Below are 15,364 nucleotides of genomic sequence, written 5' to 3'. Positions count from 1 at the left end.
AGGTCAGATGACTTCATCAGTTGTTATGTGAATAGCGTGTGTTCACTTTTGTCATCAGCTGGTGTTTGTGTGCACATACCACATGTTTTCTGAGCTATTTAGTATCATTTACAGATGATGGAGAAAATAACTTCTCCTCTAAGTTATATAGTAGGAGCTGCAGTGGGAGGTAGTGCTCTGGTGGTGTCTTCTACGTACAGATACCAGTGCCTGTGTCTTAAATTAATCAGGTTTTCTTTACAAGGGCAATTTGACAATGGGCAGTAGGGACAGGACAAGGGGGAATGGCTTTAACCTGACAGAGGGGAGACCGGGATGAGCTCTTAGGCAGAAGTTTTTCCCTGTGAGGGTGCTGAGGCGCTGGCACCGGGTGCCCAGAGAAGCTGTGGCTGCCCCATCCCTGGCAGTGTTCAAGGCCAGGCTGGACGGGGCTTGAAGCAACCTGGTCTAGTGGAAGGTGTCCCTGCCCCTGGCAGGGGCTTGGAACTGAATGAGCTTTAAGGTTCTTTCCAACCCAAACCAGTCTGGGATTCTTTGAGTCTGTGTGACTTGGCTGGTTGTTGCTTCTTCCACACTCAGCAAGGATGGCGTCATCCCCACTCACTTCTTTTTGGGGAAACTGTGGCAGTGCAGCCCATTGGGCTCTCAGCTGTCACATGTGGGATGGTTCTGCTGCCCCATAGGAAACTACTGTCACTTTTCTTCATTAACTTGCCCCTGTGACAGCACTGGCCAGGTTCAATTTGCCTCTGGTGCCATTGCTGGCCACCCTCCCTGTGTGCATCACATGCTGCAGTCACTCTGGCTTTCCAAAGCAGCTGGGCACACAGGGGCAAGACTTTCCATTTCAAACCCAGCCATGTGAGTCATAACTGAGGAAAGTCAAGTTAACATCTGTGACACCCAGGACTTGGGGGAATCAGCACTCATCTTCGCACACTGCTTGGCTATTGCTGGCATTTGGGATAAATGAATTCCTGCACTTACAGCTTTAGGCTGAATTTACCAGAGTGCAGAAGGGCTCCAGCTGGGGAGCTGGTTGTACAGGCAGAAGCAGAGTCACTGTGCTGGGTTGTGCACAGGTTAATGAGTTGGGTTTTCCTCTTTTAGTCCAGCTGGAAGGTTTGCACAAGTCCTTTGGAGGGAGAGGGATGGACTTTCAGCAGCTCACATCTTACACACAAGCCACCTTACTTGATAACACACTTGCTTGCACATCCCCAGTAATGCATTGAGGGACTGTAGCTGGCTGGGGAGCCTGAGTGATGTCCAGGCAGGCTCTGCCACCCTGCAAAAGAGGTGCTCTGAGGAGGGGACACCCTGCCCAGACCCCTCCTGAGGCTGGCTGGTAAGGGACCACCAGGCAGGTGATAGGGCTCTCATCCATAGTTTACATTCTCCAAAACCGTTGCAGTTGGTTGCAGTGTTCCCGTTGGCATCCACAGCGCTGTCTGAACTGCTGAGAAAGGTTTTCTATTAAATTTACTCATCTCTGCTCAGTCACAGCTGAGAATAACAGAATCCCAGAATGGTTTGGGTTAGGAGGGACCTTGAAGCTCACACAGTTCCAACCCCCTGCCATGGGCAGGGACACCTTCCACTAGAGCAGGTTGCTCCAGGCTGCGTCCTGCCTGGCCTTGAATACTGCCAGGGATGGGGCAGCCACAGCTTCTCTGAGCAACCCATTCTAAGCTTCACTGGAGATTCATTCTTAATGTGTTCCTTTTGCAAAAGGGCAGAAACAAAATTACTTATAATCCATTGACCCACTCTAAAGTGTTTCATGGTGTTTTTCTCCTTCTGTGGCAGTGAAAACGACCATTTGAGATCAGCTGCACACTGGATGGTTCTGGCTTCTGATTCTTCCTTCTGTATTAACTAAGGATTGCCACAACACTTGCGTTACAACTTCATCACAGTTTGTCTGTGAAGTCCACCACGCTAACTGGAAGATGTTGCCAGTTAATAAAACCAGTTGGTTTGATATTTGCCTGGTTTATAATCAGTCTGCCTTTAAACTGTGCAGTTAGTTATTTGCCAGCTGCTCACAGAGCACTGCATCACTTTCTCCTGAGGATCTCTTGAATGCCAGGCAGCACCTTCAGCTTCTCATAGCTGCTTACTTGAGTTCACTGTGAAATCTTGGCAAGTTTAAGATTTTATGTGTATTCTCTATTGTTATATTTTATTCCAGCCCTGTGCTCTCCCTCTTCCCGCAGCTACTGGTCAATGTGGCAAACCTTTAAGAAGACCTTTTAGGAACACCTTTTAAGAAGTTCTGGTCCTTTTTCTGGACCCAGCAGAGCTGATTATCTTTAGGAAATCAGAAGACTGGGGGAAAATCCAGCATTTTCAGTTAGACAGTTGTGGTGTGGTGGCTTTGGTTGTACTAATGACAGTCACAAATGAAGGTCTGTCACTGCTCATCAGCCCTCCTGTGAGGGCTCAGATGCTGTTGATGTTACAAGAGTTGCAGCCACTCTGGCTTAATTGTGTCTACAGATGAAAGAACAAACTGCCAAAAAGCACTGTTATTCAGATAGCTAACAAAAATTGACTCGAGTTATCTTATTTTCTCATTTATATAATGAATTAGTGAAGGATTGTCCTTGGCTCATCATCATTGTGCACTTCAGGTTGTGCCTGTTGACCTTATACATTGCTTTGCAAATGGGTTGTTTGACTTCTTTGAATTATAAATTACTGAAGGCCAGTTTAATGTATGGCTTTTATGAAAGCTGAGGTGGCTTATCCAGACCATGTCTGTGAGCTGGGGGAGCTGGTGATATTTTGAATGAAGTTCAAATAACATGCATTGGGTTTTGTTGTGGGTGGACTAACAGAAAGTGAGGTGGTGGATTCAGAGCTCACACAAGCACAAAACTCAGGTAAGAAATGAGGTGACAAAAGCATCTTTGGCCAGGCTGATTCACACAAACTGTAAATGATTCTAAGTGGTAAGTGGAGTGTGTCTGGGCAGGACAGTGAGCTTGTCTTAAAACTGTAGCAATGTTTCAGTCAGGAGTTGAAAGAGGTTTTTCCTTTTGGAAGAGATTTTTGAGTGTCACCTGGAATCTCTTCTGCCCCAGATTGGGAGTAAACTATGTTCTTCTAAAAGGCTCTGCAGCTGCAAACTGGAGGTGTTGCTGCTGCAGCCCAGCCTTCAAGGAAGGTTGCAGGAAAAACCTGCTTTTAATGTGGGGTCCCTTCATTCCTCTGTCATGATATGAGCCATAGTTGTACTATTGGTATCTGTGTAGGTTCAGTGAAGTGTTAGATCATTAGAGCATCTCCAGAGGAGGACACTTGATCTTGTCCAATAACCGAAAATGTGGTATTGGCTGTAGCATCACACGGAGAGCTGGAACCTCTCCAACCCAGATCCTAGGAGGCTGAAGGAGGAAAAAGGCTCGTAGTGCCCTTACTGCTGTAAGGTTTTGCTCAAATCAGCCTTTTTGAGGGGAGGTGACCCTTCTGTCCCTGCCCAAGCATTAGGGCAGAGTATTCTGAGGGTTGGCAACTGCAAAATTGTCTCCTTTTCTCTAAAACAAAGACCTACACAAAGCCAAGAAGCTCCTGTGCTTACAGTAGTAAATACTGGTAGAGCCTTGTTTGCTTCAGCTATTTAAAGCCATTTTCTTGATATATTAATCTGTTTAAAGGGAGAGCATAAAGTATGTATCTCCCTTGGCTTTCTCCCTTTCTTAATGCCACTTCCAGGTCCCTGCCTTGGCATCCTCTGTTGAGCTTTTGTGCTGCTGCTCATGCAGATGCAGTCTGGGGGCTAGACAGAGCCGCAGATTCCTAATAGGAAGGGAGACAGCCTGATGCAAAGTAGTGTCAAGTGCTGGAAGGAAATGGTCCTTTTTTTGGAGCAGTTTTACTTTTCCTGGTCACATCAGGTGTAGTGTTTGGGTGAAATTTCTAACCAAGCTAAGGTTGGGTGTGGGGTTTTACACCTCACAATGATGCAAAGTGTGATGTGCTCCCCATGAGTAATTTGGAAGAGGTCAGAGTTTCCTATAACACCTTCTCTGGATTCCCATGGGAAAATGGCTTGCTTGCTTGGTTAGGTTGGCACTGGCAAAAGAAATAAAGGTTTGGAATTCTATGGAGTGTCGCCCAGGAGTGTGAGACCCGGCTCTGCAGAGGGGAATCGGGTGTCTAACATCAGGCTTGGTGACAGCAGATCCATTTGCAGAGCACCCTGTGCCAGGTCGAGACATGGGCTTGAGATGGCATCAGCTTGAGTGGGAGTCTAAAGCAGGGCTGGAAAACAAGCAGAGTTTTGTCGGAATGTTCAGCCTGAGAGAACAGCCCAGACTTGTTTTCCAAGCCTCATTCATTTTGTTGCATCATGCTAGGTATTGGTCCAGAAAGAGATGGGTTGGTATAAAGTAAGCTTTCAGCTCGCAGCCCAGAAAGCCAACCATATCCTGAGCTGCATCAAAAGGAGCGTGACCAGCAGGTCGAAGGAGATGATCCTGCCCCTCTATTTTGCTCTTGTGAGACCTCACCTGGAGTACTGTGTGCAGTTCTGGTGTCCTCAACATAAAAAGAACATGGAACTGCTGGAACAAGTCCGGAGTTGGGCCATGAGGATGATCAGGGGACTGGAGTACCTCCTGTATGAAGACAGGCTGAGAAATCTGGGGCTGTTCAGCCTGGAGAAGAGAAGGCTGCGTGGAGACCTCATAGCAGCCTTCCAGTATCTCAAGGGGGCCTATAAGGATGCTGGGGAGGGACTCTTCACTAGGGACTGTAGTGATAGAACAAGGGGTAATGGGTTAAAACTTAAACAGGGAAAAGTCTAGATTGGATATAAAGAAGTTCTTTACAGTGAGGGTGGTGAGGCATTGGAATGGGTTGCCCAGGGAAGCTGTGGCTGCCCCATCCCTGGCAGTGTTCAAGGCCAGGTTGGACAGGGTTTGGAGCAACCTCATCTAGTGGAAGGTGTCTCTGCCTATGGCAGGGGGTTGGAAGTGGATGAGTGGAAGTGGCAGCATTCAAGGCCAGGTTGGACAGAGCCTTGGGTGACATGGTTTAGTGTAAGGTGTCCCTGCCCCTGGCAGGGGGGTTGGAACTAGATGATCTTAAGGTCCTTTCCAACCGTAACTATTCTATGATTAAGCCTGTTTGCTTTCCCTGCAGTACTAGATGCCCCAGGGGCCAGGCAGGGCTGTGGAAGTGGCTACTGCTGGCCACTGCTTTGCTGGTGCTGCCTGTGCCCCAGGAGCATCACATGGGGTTTGTAGCAGCACATCTCTTCTGAGGGATAAAAGCACTTCCTGGCAGAGGATGAATGTCAGTCTCACAGTGTCAGTCTCACAATTGGCTGTGCTGCCAGCAAGCAGAGGTGATGCTCAGGTGGGAGAAACCACAGGGAAAACTACAGAAATGAAACAAACTTCCCTTTACTGGTATCTGGGCTGCTTGAAGTGAGGAGGCAGAGGCACAGCCCTGATGCAGCACAGCCAGGGCTTGTTCTACCAGCACTGTCACACTGTGCAGTGGTGGCTTGTAGTGGCTGCTGTGGCCCTCTGTCCCCAGCCATGCACCTCATGCTTCCTCCAGGTCACTTACCTACTCTTCTGAACATAAACATCATTGTGAAGAACATGAAGGCCTTCTGCTATGCCTCTTTATTTTCTCTAGGTGTCTCTGGAGTGAGGAGCAGTTGAGTAGGAGGTCAGGAAGTTTTTCTGCTGGTTGCTTGTATAGGTCATGGTGTATTGTCATGCCCAAACAACAGAGTTGCTCTGTATGTGATGTAGTTTCAGATGGGCATGGAAAAAATGGGCATTTAAAGCATTGCTGTGGTGACTGAACTGTGTATTTGTGATGGGGATGCCCTGTTCCCAATGGGGATATAGGCTTCATGCTCACTGCCCAGCCTATTGAACACATTTAAGACGTAGAAGCTCCCAGCATGTGCTTGATCCCAGAACCCGCCATGTGCTGGGCTGCATCCCCAGAGCGTGAGCAGCGGGTCAAGGGAGGGGATTCTCCCCCTCCTCTGCGCTCTGGGAGAACCCCCCCTGCAGTCCTGATCCAGCTCTGGGGCAGCAACACAAGAGGGACCTGGAGCTGTTGGAGTGAGTCCAGAGGAGGCCACAGAGATGCTGCAAGGGCTGGAGCAGCTCTGCTCTGGAGCCAGGCTGAGAGAGCTGGGCTTGTTCAGCCTGGAGAAGGGAAGGCTCCTTAAGGGGAGACCTTAGAGCAGCTCCAGTGCCTAAAGGGGCTCCAAGAAACCTGGAGAGGGGCTTTGGACAAGGGCCTGTAGGGACAGGACAAGGGGGAATGGCTTTAACCTGACAGAGGGGAGACTGAGATGAGCTCTTAGGCAGAAGTTCTTCCCTGTGAGGGACAGTTTTGCCTGGAGGATAATCTTGCATCTGAAACAGGGCAGTGGGCTCAGTTAGCTGCTTCCCTAATAGCCTGTGCTGAGAAATGATCCTGGCTCCGGAACTGGAGGGGGAGATGTGTGAATGCTCCCTCCTGCTTGCAGTGCAGGCTTGCTCCCACTGCTGTTCCCCATCCCTGGGGATGAGGTAGTTTATATCCTCCTGCAAATAAATACAAATCATTCACTTGTCTCTGGAGGAAGATAAAACATAAACTGTCTATTTTCTGTGCTAGCGCCCTAGAAATAGTTGGAATTTAAGGTAATTATCTTTATTGCTTTTTATAGCACCCTGTGAAGGCTGAAATCGAATTTGTGTTTCACTAACAGGGTGATGACTCAGAAAAATCCATTTGCTTTACTGACAAACATGTATGTTTTGTTGTCAGGGCAGTATTCTCCTTCCAGGAACAGGGTGCAGGTTGTAACAGGGCTGTGGGTTTTCATTAAGGATTCAAACTTGGATATCAGTTGGCAAGAGGAAAAATTAGAGTTGATCTAATCGGAGTGGAGCAGCTCTGCTTTATTAAAGATGATACTGAGTTTATCCTTTAGTGGATGTGCAGTGGTGGTGCATATTGCTTTGTTTTAAGCAACTGCAGTTCTCTTGAAGCTTCTTAACTGGAGCTTTCAGAGAAGATGCTTTTCCTGGACTCCTGGTGCCCTGTGGCCATTTCTGAGCCCAGGTTTTAAGGAAGGAGGTGGGAGGTTGCTCACAGTTGTAACAAACTCTGCGTAGCCAAAGATGTTGGGAACCCCTTGTGCAAATGAGCTGCTTGTCAGCACAGCCTGTGCTGTGGTTTGGAGGGTCTGATGCTACTCTCATACTGTAGCTCTATGAGAAGCCATTGTTCCACTGCCTTCTTAGCCATGATGAAGGGGAGTGCTTTCTCTGCTGATTGACTCTGATACCCAACCAAGAGCTACTTGCAAGAAGAACCTCTGCTCTGAAGCTAGGCTGAGAGACCTGGGCTTGTCCTCTTTAGGCACTGGGAGCTGCTCGAAGATCTCCCCAGAGCCTTCTCTGGGTTCTGGGGAGACCTTAGAGCAGCTCCTCATGCCTAAAGGGGCTACAAGAAAGCTGGAGAGGGGCTTTGGACAGGGGCCTGTAGGGACAAGATAAGGGGGAATGGCTTTAAGCTGACAGAGGGGAGACTGAGATGAGCTCTTAGGCAGAAGTTCTTCCCTGTGAGGGTGTTGAGGTGCTGGCACGGGGTGCCCAGAGAAGCTGTGGCTGCCCCATCCCTGGCAGTGTTCAAGGCCAGGTTGGACAGGGTTTGGAGCAACCTCATCTAGTGGAAGGTGTCCCTGCCTATGGCAGGGGGTTGGAAGTGGATGAGCTTTAAGGTCCCTTCCAGCCCAAACCAGTCTGGGATGCTATGAAGAAACAGCATGAGCTTTCAGTTCTCCCACCTCCCAGAATGTCCTTAGACTCTTTCAGGCAGTGATGCTTGTTGAGATGGTGGCTCTGCAGACTGATTTTGAAGTTGTGCTTCTAAATTGTTGGTTGGCTCACATAGCCTCCCTTTCCCCCCCCCAAAAAAAAAAATCTGCAATTTAACACTGTCCCTTTGGATACTGCTGAGGATCTCCTACAGCTCCAGTCCTGAGAGATTTTATCCAACAATGGAGAAGTAAGAAGTAATCTAGGGTTTAACTGTATTTTTAGGGAGGAGGGATAGAGCTCCAGAAGCAGAGCTCTGTTTCTTTCTCGAAGCAGAGCTCTATTTCTGTCAAGTGTCTGTAGCCCTTCCCAAACACACAATAGAGAAAGGGGGAGAAAACATCACTTTCTGTAAATATGGAATGGTAGATCTGGATGGTCAGAGCAGATCTATTGTCCATCTCTGAAGACCTACTCAGCGTTTGCTCAGCTTTTTATTGGTTTCCTTTCAGGAATTGACTACAAGACCACTACTATCTTGTTGGACGGCAGAAGGGTCAAGCTGGAACTCTGGTGAGTGTTTCTGAACTGCTTTGGCTTCGAAGGCAGAGGCTACGGTGCTGCTATGGGATGTTGAACTGACCTGCAGAAAGCTCAGAACATCCCCAGGTGTGCAGTGAGGCTTGCTAGCTGCTCCCACCAGCAAGTTACATGAGCAAACAAGACCTCCTTCCATTGATAGAGGAGCACAAACTTCATGCTGTTCTTCGGAATAGTCCATTTTCGGTCTTTCTCCAACATGTTCCCATACAGCTCTCAATCATTAAGGGATCAATACTGTTTCAGAAGCAGTACTGGACTCTCTTGAAATCCTAGGATAGAGAAATATAGACAAGAGAAGGTCAAAAAAACAACAGGTGAAACCCTTAGTTCCTCCAGACCTGGATGTTTCTCAGCAACTTCAGTATTAAACTAAAGAGCAGTGACTAGACCTCACAGTTCATGTCAGAGTATGGCAAAGCCCTGGAGAGCAGGATTTACCAGAGTGATCTGACACTGGGATGGAGGTGGGAGGATGCTGCATAGGAGGGGTAACACCCCTGCCTTATCTGTGGGCACTGGAGGGAGAGCTGGAGTCCTTCTGGCAGAGCACTGTCTCAGGTTTAACCTGCTGAGAAGCTGACACAGCAGTCCTGGAGCTGGAAGAGGACGAATGGGCAGCCTGCCCCTGTTGTCTGCTAGGGAATGACACCTGGTCTGCTAGGGAATGGCACAGTCCCTAAACTGTAAAGTTAAATAGTCCTTTTACCAATGCTTGTATCAAGTAACAGGAACACTAGGGATCTGTGTGAATTGTTCAATAGGAATGAACACCATGGTCTCAGCCTCAGCTGAGAGAGGTGAGGCTGGGTATAGTATTATGGTTTAATTATATACCTGCTCTCTGAAGCTGAATGGCCTCGTTTTTCTTACAAAAGAACAGAAGCAGGTAATTTATCTCTTCTAGCTTATATGTTTATGTGTGTCACATTCTTTTTCTCTCTTTTGTAAGATCACAGAAGATGTCTTTTTTTAACATTTCAGCCCCAAGTATGTGGTTACTGCTTCCCTCTTGAAACCTTCTTTTTATACTGTTAATATAATCTTTCGTCATTACTTTCCTTGTGCAACCCAACGTTTGATTATCAGGGAGAAAGAGATGTAAGCACAGACTGTGAGATTGATACTTAGAACCAATAATATGATCCCTGAAAGCTTTAGATCTGAAAGAATGACTGCCCTGAACTTGGGATCAGGACCTTTTTCATATAGCTGGTGCAAATTTGGAGCTGAGGGATTCGTTAGGCTTCTCGGTGGCCATTAGTGTGTTGTTTTTTTTTTTTATATCTATTCCTGTCCAGTGAATAGATATGACAGACATCATAATGTGTCTTGGATTACCCTGATGCATTTCAGTATATAGAGGTTAAGTCAGTGTGCTGGGCCCTGGCTTACTGTCAGATGGTTCTGCAGGCATTGGGAGGTGCTGGTGTTGTAGTCAGACTTATTTACCATGTCAAGACCTGCAGTCAGGATAATAAGTGAATAGCCCTTTACTGAGTGGGCTAGAAGTGCTGTTCCCTAGTCCTGTTTCTGAGCTCTCTGCAGGGTGTGAGTGACCACATCTGTTGGAGATCCTGGTACAGAGATACTACTTTTCACTTTTTGTTAATATGTGCTTCGAAAAATAAGTGGAATTAGACAGCGCAAGACAGTTTAAACTAGAAAACCCCCACTTTAACCTGACAGAGGGGAGATTGAGATGAGCTCTTAGGCAGAAGCTCTTCCCTGTGAGGGGGCTGAGGTGCTGGCACAGGGTGCTCAGAGAAGCTGTGGCTGCCCCATCCCTGGCAGTGTTCAAGGCCAGGTTGAACGGGGCTTGGAGCATCCTGGTCTAGTGGAAGGTGTCCCTGTCTATGGCAGGGGGTTGGAACTGGATGAGCTTTAAGGTCCCGCCAACGCAAACCAGTCTGGGATTCTATGAATCTCTCATGTCTAGAGCAGTTACGTTCATTTTATTCTACGTTAGCTGTTCTTCACAGCTAGGAGAGGCCTACAGTCTCATTCTGACTTTTAACTCCCATGGAGTGTAGGGAAATAGAGAAAACCCTTTGCCCAGGGGATCAGAATGACTTGTATCCTCATATATTATAAGGTAGTGCTGGAGCTGAGTTGTTTTGGTTTATACCTTCTCCATGGGAAACATGGTGACATCGAGGACCTCTGGAGTGTGTCTGACTATAACCAAAGGTGGTGATGAGCCCACTGGTTCTTCCTCTAAAGCACCATGCGGAGCTGTTTGGGTACCATGTGTGTTCTACAGATTTGTCAAGATCAACACTGAGGTTGTTGTTTCTTTTTGTTCAGGTCCAACAGGAGATGTGCAGTTTGGGATTTGACTCTCCAGATTTCATAACTGTAACTTTTCTTTGTTGCAGGGACACATCAGGGCAAGGAAGATTTTGCACCATTTTCAGATCCTACTCTAGAGGAGCCCAGGTAAGTGCTGCTCTGTGCACTTGCTTTTTCTTTAGGCTGTAAAAATTTTACATGCCATAGTGAAGAGCTCTGAAGACAAACATGTCAAGCATTGAAAGAATGGGATTTCTAAATGCCAAGGGGCGCTGCATGTCATCTTGCTGCCTGGAATTCTCTCTTTATGAAATAGTGGGAGAGAGGAGAGGAAATGACTTCCCTACACTCCTACAGGAAAGGGTTGTTACAGACTATATTCAGTGTTAGTTTCTAGAGAGGGACTGAGGAGCTGGGATTATAGAGGACAAGGCAACTGGAGCTCTAGATCTGCCTTAGCTTTAATGTGGGAGCTCATGCTTTCTGAGGTTTGCCAAATTAGTTTAAACATGACACTGGCTTTCCCAGTGGAGTTCTTCCAGCCTGTGTTGCCTTCAAGTCAGTTCTGAAAATAGAGTGGCTCCTACTGGCATGTTTGGTGCAGACTTTAAACTAGAGCAGCTCAATTGTGAAGTATGCGCCTTAAAACATGAGAGAGAGCATTACATGTTGAGTTTCTCCTTTGGGCCCTGCTCCAGAATAGCATCTAGATTCTGAACAGCAGAATCTCGTGGTCCTTTGAAAATCTGCTCTTAGGTAATAGTGCTTTCTTACAGTTTAATGTCATCCTCTTAGTAAGGATCCCTCCAGGATAAAGTCTCCATAAGTTAAATGAACTACTGTATTTTCCCTTTTGTTTCCAAATGTGAAAACTTTGGAGCAAATTCCTGCTCTCTTAGCCACTAAGAGTCAGAAGCTATATAACAGCCTGCTGACTGCCAGTGTCCTAGTGGATTCCCAGCCTTTTGGAAACTTTGCCACACCTATTCAAGCTCTTGTCGATATTGCTCTTGGTTTTTTGCTCTTTGTAGCTGTGGACCTTTGCTTTGCCAGCTGACAAAATGCATCCTGCTCTCTTAAGGCTTCCTGCAAATTCCCTTGTGCCATAAACATGAGAGCACTTCACCTGGGATGGGCTGTTGATATCTCCTCCAGTGTATCCATTGTTCTTGTTTGTGCACATCTCTGGTGGTGTGGGTGCCTTGAGGCTGCTCCTTTGAAGTAGAGGCCAATTTCCTGGTGCTTGCAGAGGTGCAGGACCAGGAGTGTTGGAGTGTTCTTTCTGCAGTGGGAGTGTATGGGACCTCCCATTCGCATGCTTGGTCCCTTGTGTGAGTTTAAGCTTCCTGCTTTTACTACATTTCAGAAAAATCTAGAGCTCCAATCCTAATATAAGATGTGGGCTTGAGACTGTGTCCCTTCCCTTCTCAGTGAGAAATGAACAGTGGGGTTTTCTGATGACCACAAAGCTTTTGTCAGTCTTCTTCTGAGACCTGTATCAGATGCCCAGATCAAACTGGCTTTCCAGTTGCTGTGTCCAGAAATATCATTTGAGAGCTCTTATCATTTGAGAGCAGTGTTCAAGGCCAGGTTGAATGGGGCTTGAAGCAACCTGGTCTAGTGGAATGTATCCCTGCCCGTGGCAGCGGGTTGGCCCTGAATGAGCTTTAAAGTCCCTTCCAACCCAAACCAGTGTTTGACTCTATGAACATTTGCAGACCTTGCCTGGTCTATCTTGCCTGCTTGCCTTTCCCAAAGGTCTGAGAGATGTTCTCAATAACCCTCCTCAGCCAGGCAGAGGGACCTGTAACCCAAATACAGCTGAATGCTGGAGGATGGAGCTTGCTTGCACAGTTAGGTGTAGCTTATGCATTTCCCTCAAAGCCTGCATTCTGCTTGTTAAACAGATGTCTTTTCCAAAGCACTGCTGTGATGCCTTAATCATGATTTTTTCCAAAATTGTCAACCTTTGCCTTTAAAACTAACAAAATAGCCCTAAAAAGCAAGCAGGAGGAGAGGGAGTTCCTAAGTTAAATGTCTCCACTGCCCTCTGAAAGTATTCATGAATATGAGCACAGTGAAAAGTGAGTGCTTCTTAGAATCATAGAATAGTTACGGTTGGAAAGGACCTTAAGATCATCTAGTTCCAACCCCCTGCCACAGGCAGGGACACTTTCCACTAGAGCAGGATGCTCCAAGCCCCATCCAGCCTGGCCTTGAACACTGCCAGGGATGGGGCAGCCACAGCTTCTCTGGGCACCCTGTGCCAGCACCTCAGCACCCTCACAGGGAAGAGCTGCTGCTTTATATTTAACCTGAAATTTCCCTGTTTAAGTTTGAACCCGTCACCCCTTGTCCTGTTGCTACAGTCCCTGATGAAGACTCCTTCTCTGGTATCCAAAGCCTCTTGCAGGCTAACGACCAGGGTCCTTGTACTGTCTTCTTCAGGTGGGTTGCTAAAATGTTTCAGCACCAAGTGCCTGGCTTCCATGTGGTGATACAGCAATATTCCTCTGTTAGCAGGAACACAGATGCTCTCTTCAATAACTCACCACATCTTTCAGTGGATGAGGACAGTGTCGTAATTTAAACTCTCCATGGTTAAGCAAAGCAAAAGGACTGTTTATTTTGCCTATCAAATGCCTTCGTGACTGCAGGAGTGGACTCCAACACCTCCAGTTATTTCCAGTATGCAGTAGCTAACTTCTGGCACAACATTACCATAAAGACAACTTAACCCAGTGTGGTGTCAGGGGAAAGGAGATAAAATGCTCCCGAGTTCTCTTATTTCTTCAAGATGTATTTAATGCTGCTTGCTCACTTCTTTGCTTCAGCTGCCTGCCTTCCTGTCTGCTGTCTTGGTGTCATCAGGCGTCAAGACTTCTGCTGTGGGAAACTTGATGCAAATCCAGTTGGAGGCAAGAGAAGTGGCTTTTTTTTTTTTTTTTTTTTAACCTAACAACCCAAAACCTCAGGAAGAATAAATATTGCAGAGAAGAGAGGTGCCAGGGTGGGAAAAGCTCTGTTTAACATGCAGATACTTGTACAAGAATGGCGGTATCAGCTGGCCATGAGCACCTTCACACTGAAATTAGCAGAAGGTTCTCGCTGAGTAGAGGACTGAGACTGAACATAAGGAGCACAAGGGGAGCTTGAAGAAAGTGTTTCCAAAAGGAGTTTGGCAGCTTAGCTGTGAGAGGAGGAGGCCTCAGCATCCTGCAGCCCCTACAGGGGTGGCTGAGAGCAGGGTTCTTCTCTCAGAGTAGCCAATGCTTAAGAGAATACCTGGTAGGAAAAGTGCCTTCAAGTAAGGGAAGCACACTCGACTTGCACACATACTGTTTCTCAAGTGTAATGATAAAAATTGAACCTTCTTAAGTAAACCCTGGTGAGGTTGAGACATGGAAGGAGAGTCACCAGGCAGGGAACAGACCTTCTTGGGAGTTCTCCTTTACCCCCAGCACAGCCTCATGCATTGCTCAATCTGGACTTCAGGCTCATCCCTCCTCGATGAACAGACTCTTCTTGAGAACCTCGATGCCTTTCCCAGTGTAGACTCCACACCACTTGCCTGGCTACATGTTGCTTTCATGTTCAGCAGAAATATCTTCCTCTTGAAAACAGCCAAAGTTAAACAGCTTTATTGCCCTGGATGAGCTGGCTTCAAATGAGGATTGGGCCCTTCTTTCAGCCATGTTTGCCTCAGGTTTTGCTATGAGGATCACAGATGTGTCCTGCCTTCCCTCCCTGCCCTGCCTGGCTGATCTGATCACATCAGGGATACGATGAGCTCTTTCGCTCAAAGGTGGAGGCTTGTGGTGTATTGGAGTGCCTGGGACCGTCCTCCTTTTCTCTTCTTGCTTCCCTGGGGTTTGAGTTGCTGCTTTCTTATAACAACTTGATGATCCCTTTCCTCTTAGGGTCTGCTGGGCCAGCAGGTCCTCACCCCATTGCTTCAGGGTCTCACTCTGGGGTGAAAAAGGAGCAATTGTGGATGGGATAACAGAGCACTGGGCCTCTAGGCACTGGTGGGGCTGGTAGAGTGGAGTGCAAGACGTGGTGACTGCAGAGTCAGGGAGGGTGAAGATGGAAACCCAGTGGTGTTGCCACCTGCAGAGTAAACTGAAGGAGTCTGGAGCTTGCTGTGTTGCAGAAGGATTTTTATATTCATTGTCACAGTGCAGGGTATGGTGAAGGGTATTTAGTGATGCTTGAAGGTGCTTCAGGAATCTTTTTGTTTGTTCTTGGACTTCTGCTCTTTGGCTTCTTCTGGTTGGCTTTGAGGTCTCTATCACACCAACAGCAGAGATGGCTGCTGATCTCAACTGTTGGTGCAGCTGTGGCTCTTCTGGTTGCTGTGAGCAAATACAAGCTATTCCAAGTCATCACAGAGGGGAGAAAGAGATGTGGTGATACTTGCTGATCCAGCAAGGAAGAAGCAGTGCTAGAATCATTCCTGATGTCCTCATGTGCCAGTGATTTAAACAGTTTCTGCATATGGGTCTTGCCAGCTCTTCCCAGATAGTGTGAAGGTCCTTTGTGAATAGATTCAAATGATCTACAGGAATCATTGAAATACACTCCTATCTTAGAGCTAAGCTTCAGGAGTAGTGAGTATTGTTGAGTTCTGCTTAAGCAGGTGATGTGAGTAGCTGCTGTTTGTCCTGCTTAGGGCATTTAGTATC

General features: G+C 47.2%; 1 protein-coding gene across 1 annotated transcript in view; it reads left to right on the top strand.

Annotated features, from left to right (window-relative positions):
* Window positions 1-15,364, top strand: part of RAB40C (RAB40C, member RAS oncogene family) — a 37,756-nt gene that overhangs the window by 11,949 nt on the left and 10,443 nt on the right. The window contains exons 2-3 of the mRNA XM_061473891.1: window positions 8,300-8,360; window positions 10,766-10,826. Of these exons, the coding sequence (XP_061329875.1) occupies window positions 8,300-8,360; window positions 10,766-10,826 (122 nt within the window). The remainder of the gene's footprint in view (window positions 1-8,299; window positions 8,361-10,765; window positions 10,827-15,364) is intronic.

The sequence above is a fragment of the Pezoporus flaviventris genome, unplaced genomic scaffold, assembly GCF_033815535.1.
Source record: "Pezoporus flaviventris isolate CSIRO_AGI_PZ_B2104156 unplaced genomic scaffold, CSIRO_AGI_Pfla_v1 ptg000078l, whole genome shotgun sequence".
Classification (NCBI taxonomy): Eukaryota; Metazoa; Chordata; class Aves; order Psittaciformes; family Psittacidae; genus Pezoporus; species Pezoporus flaviventris.
This window is presented reverse-complemented; position numbering and strand designations above follow the sequence as displayed.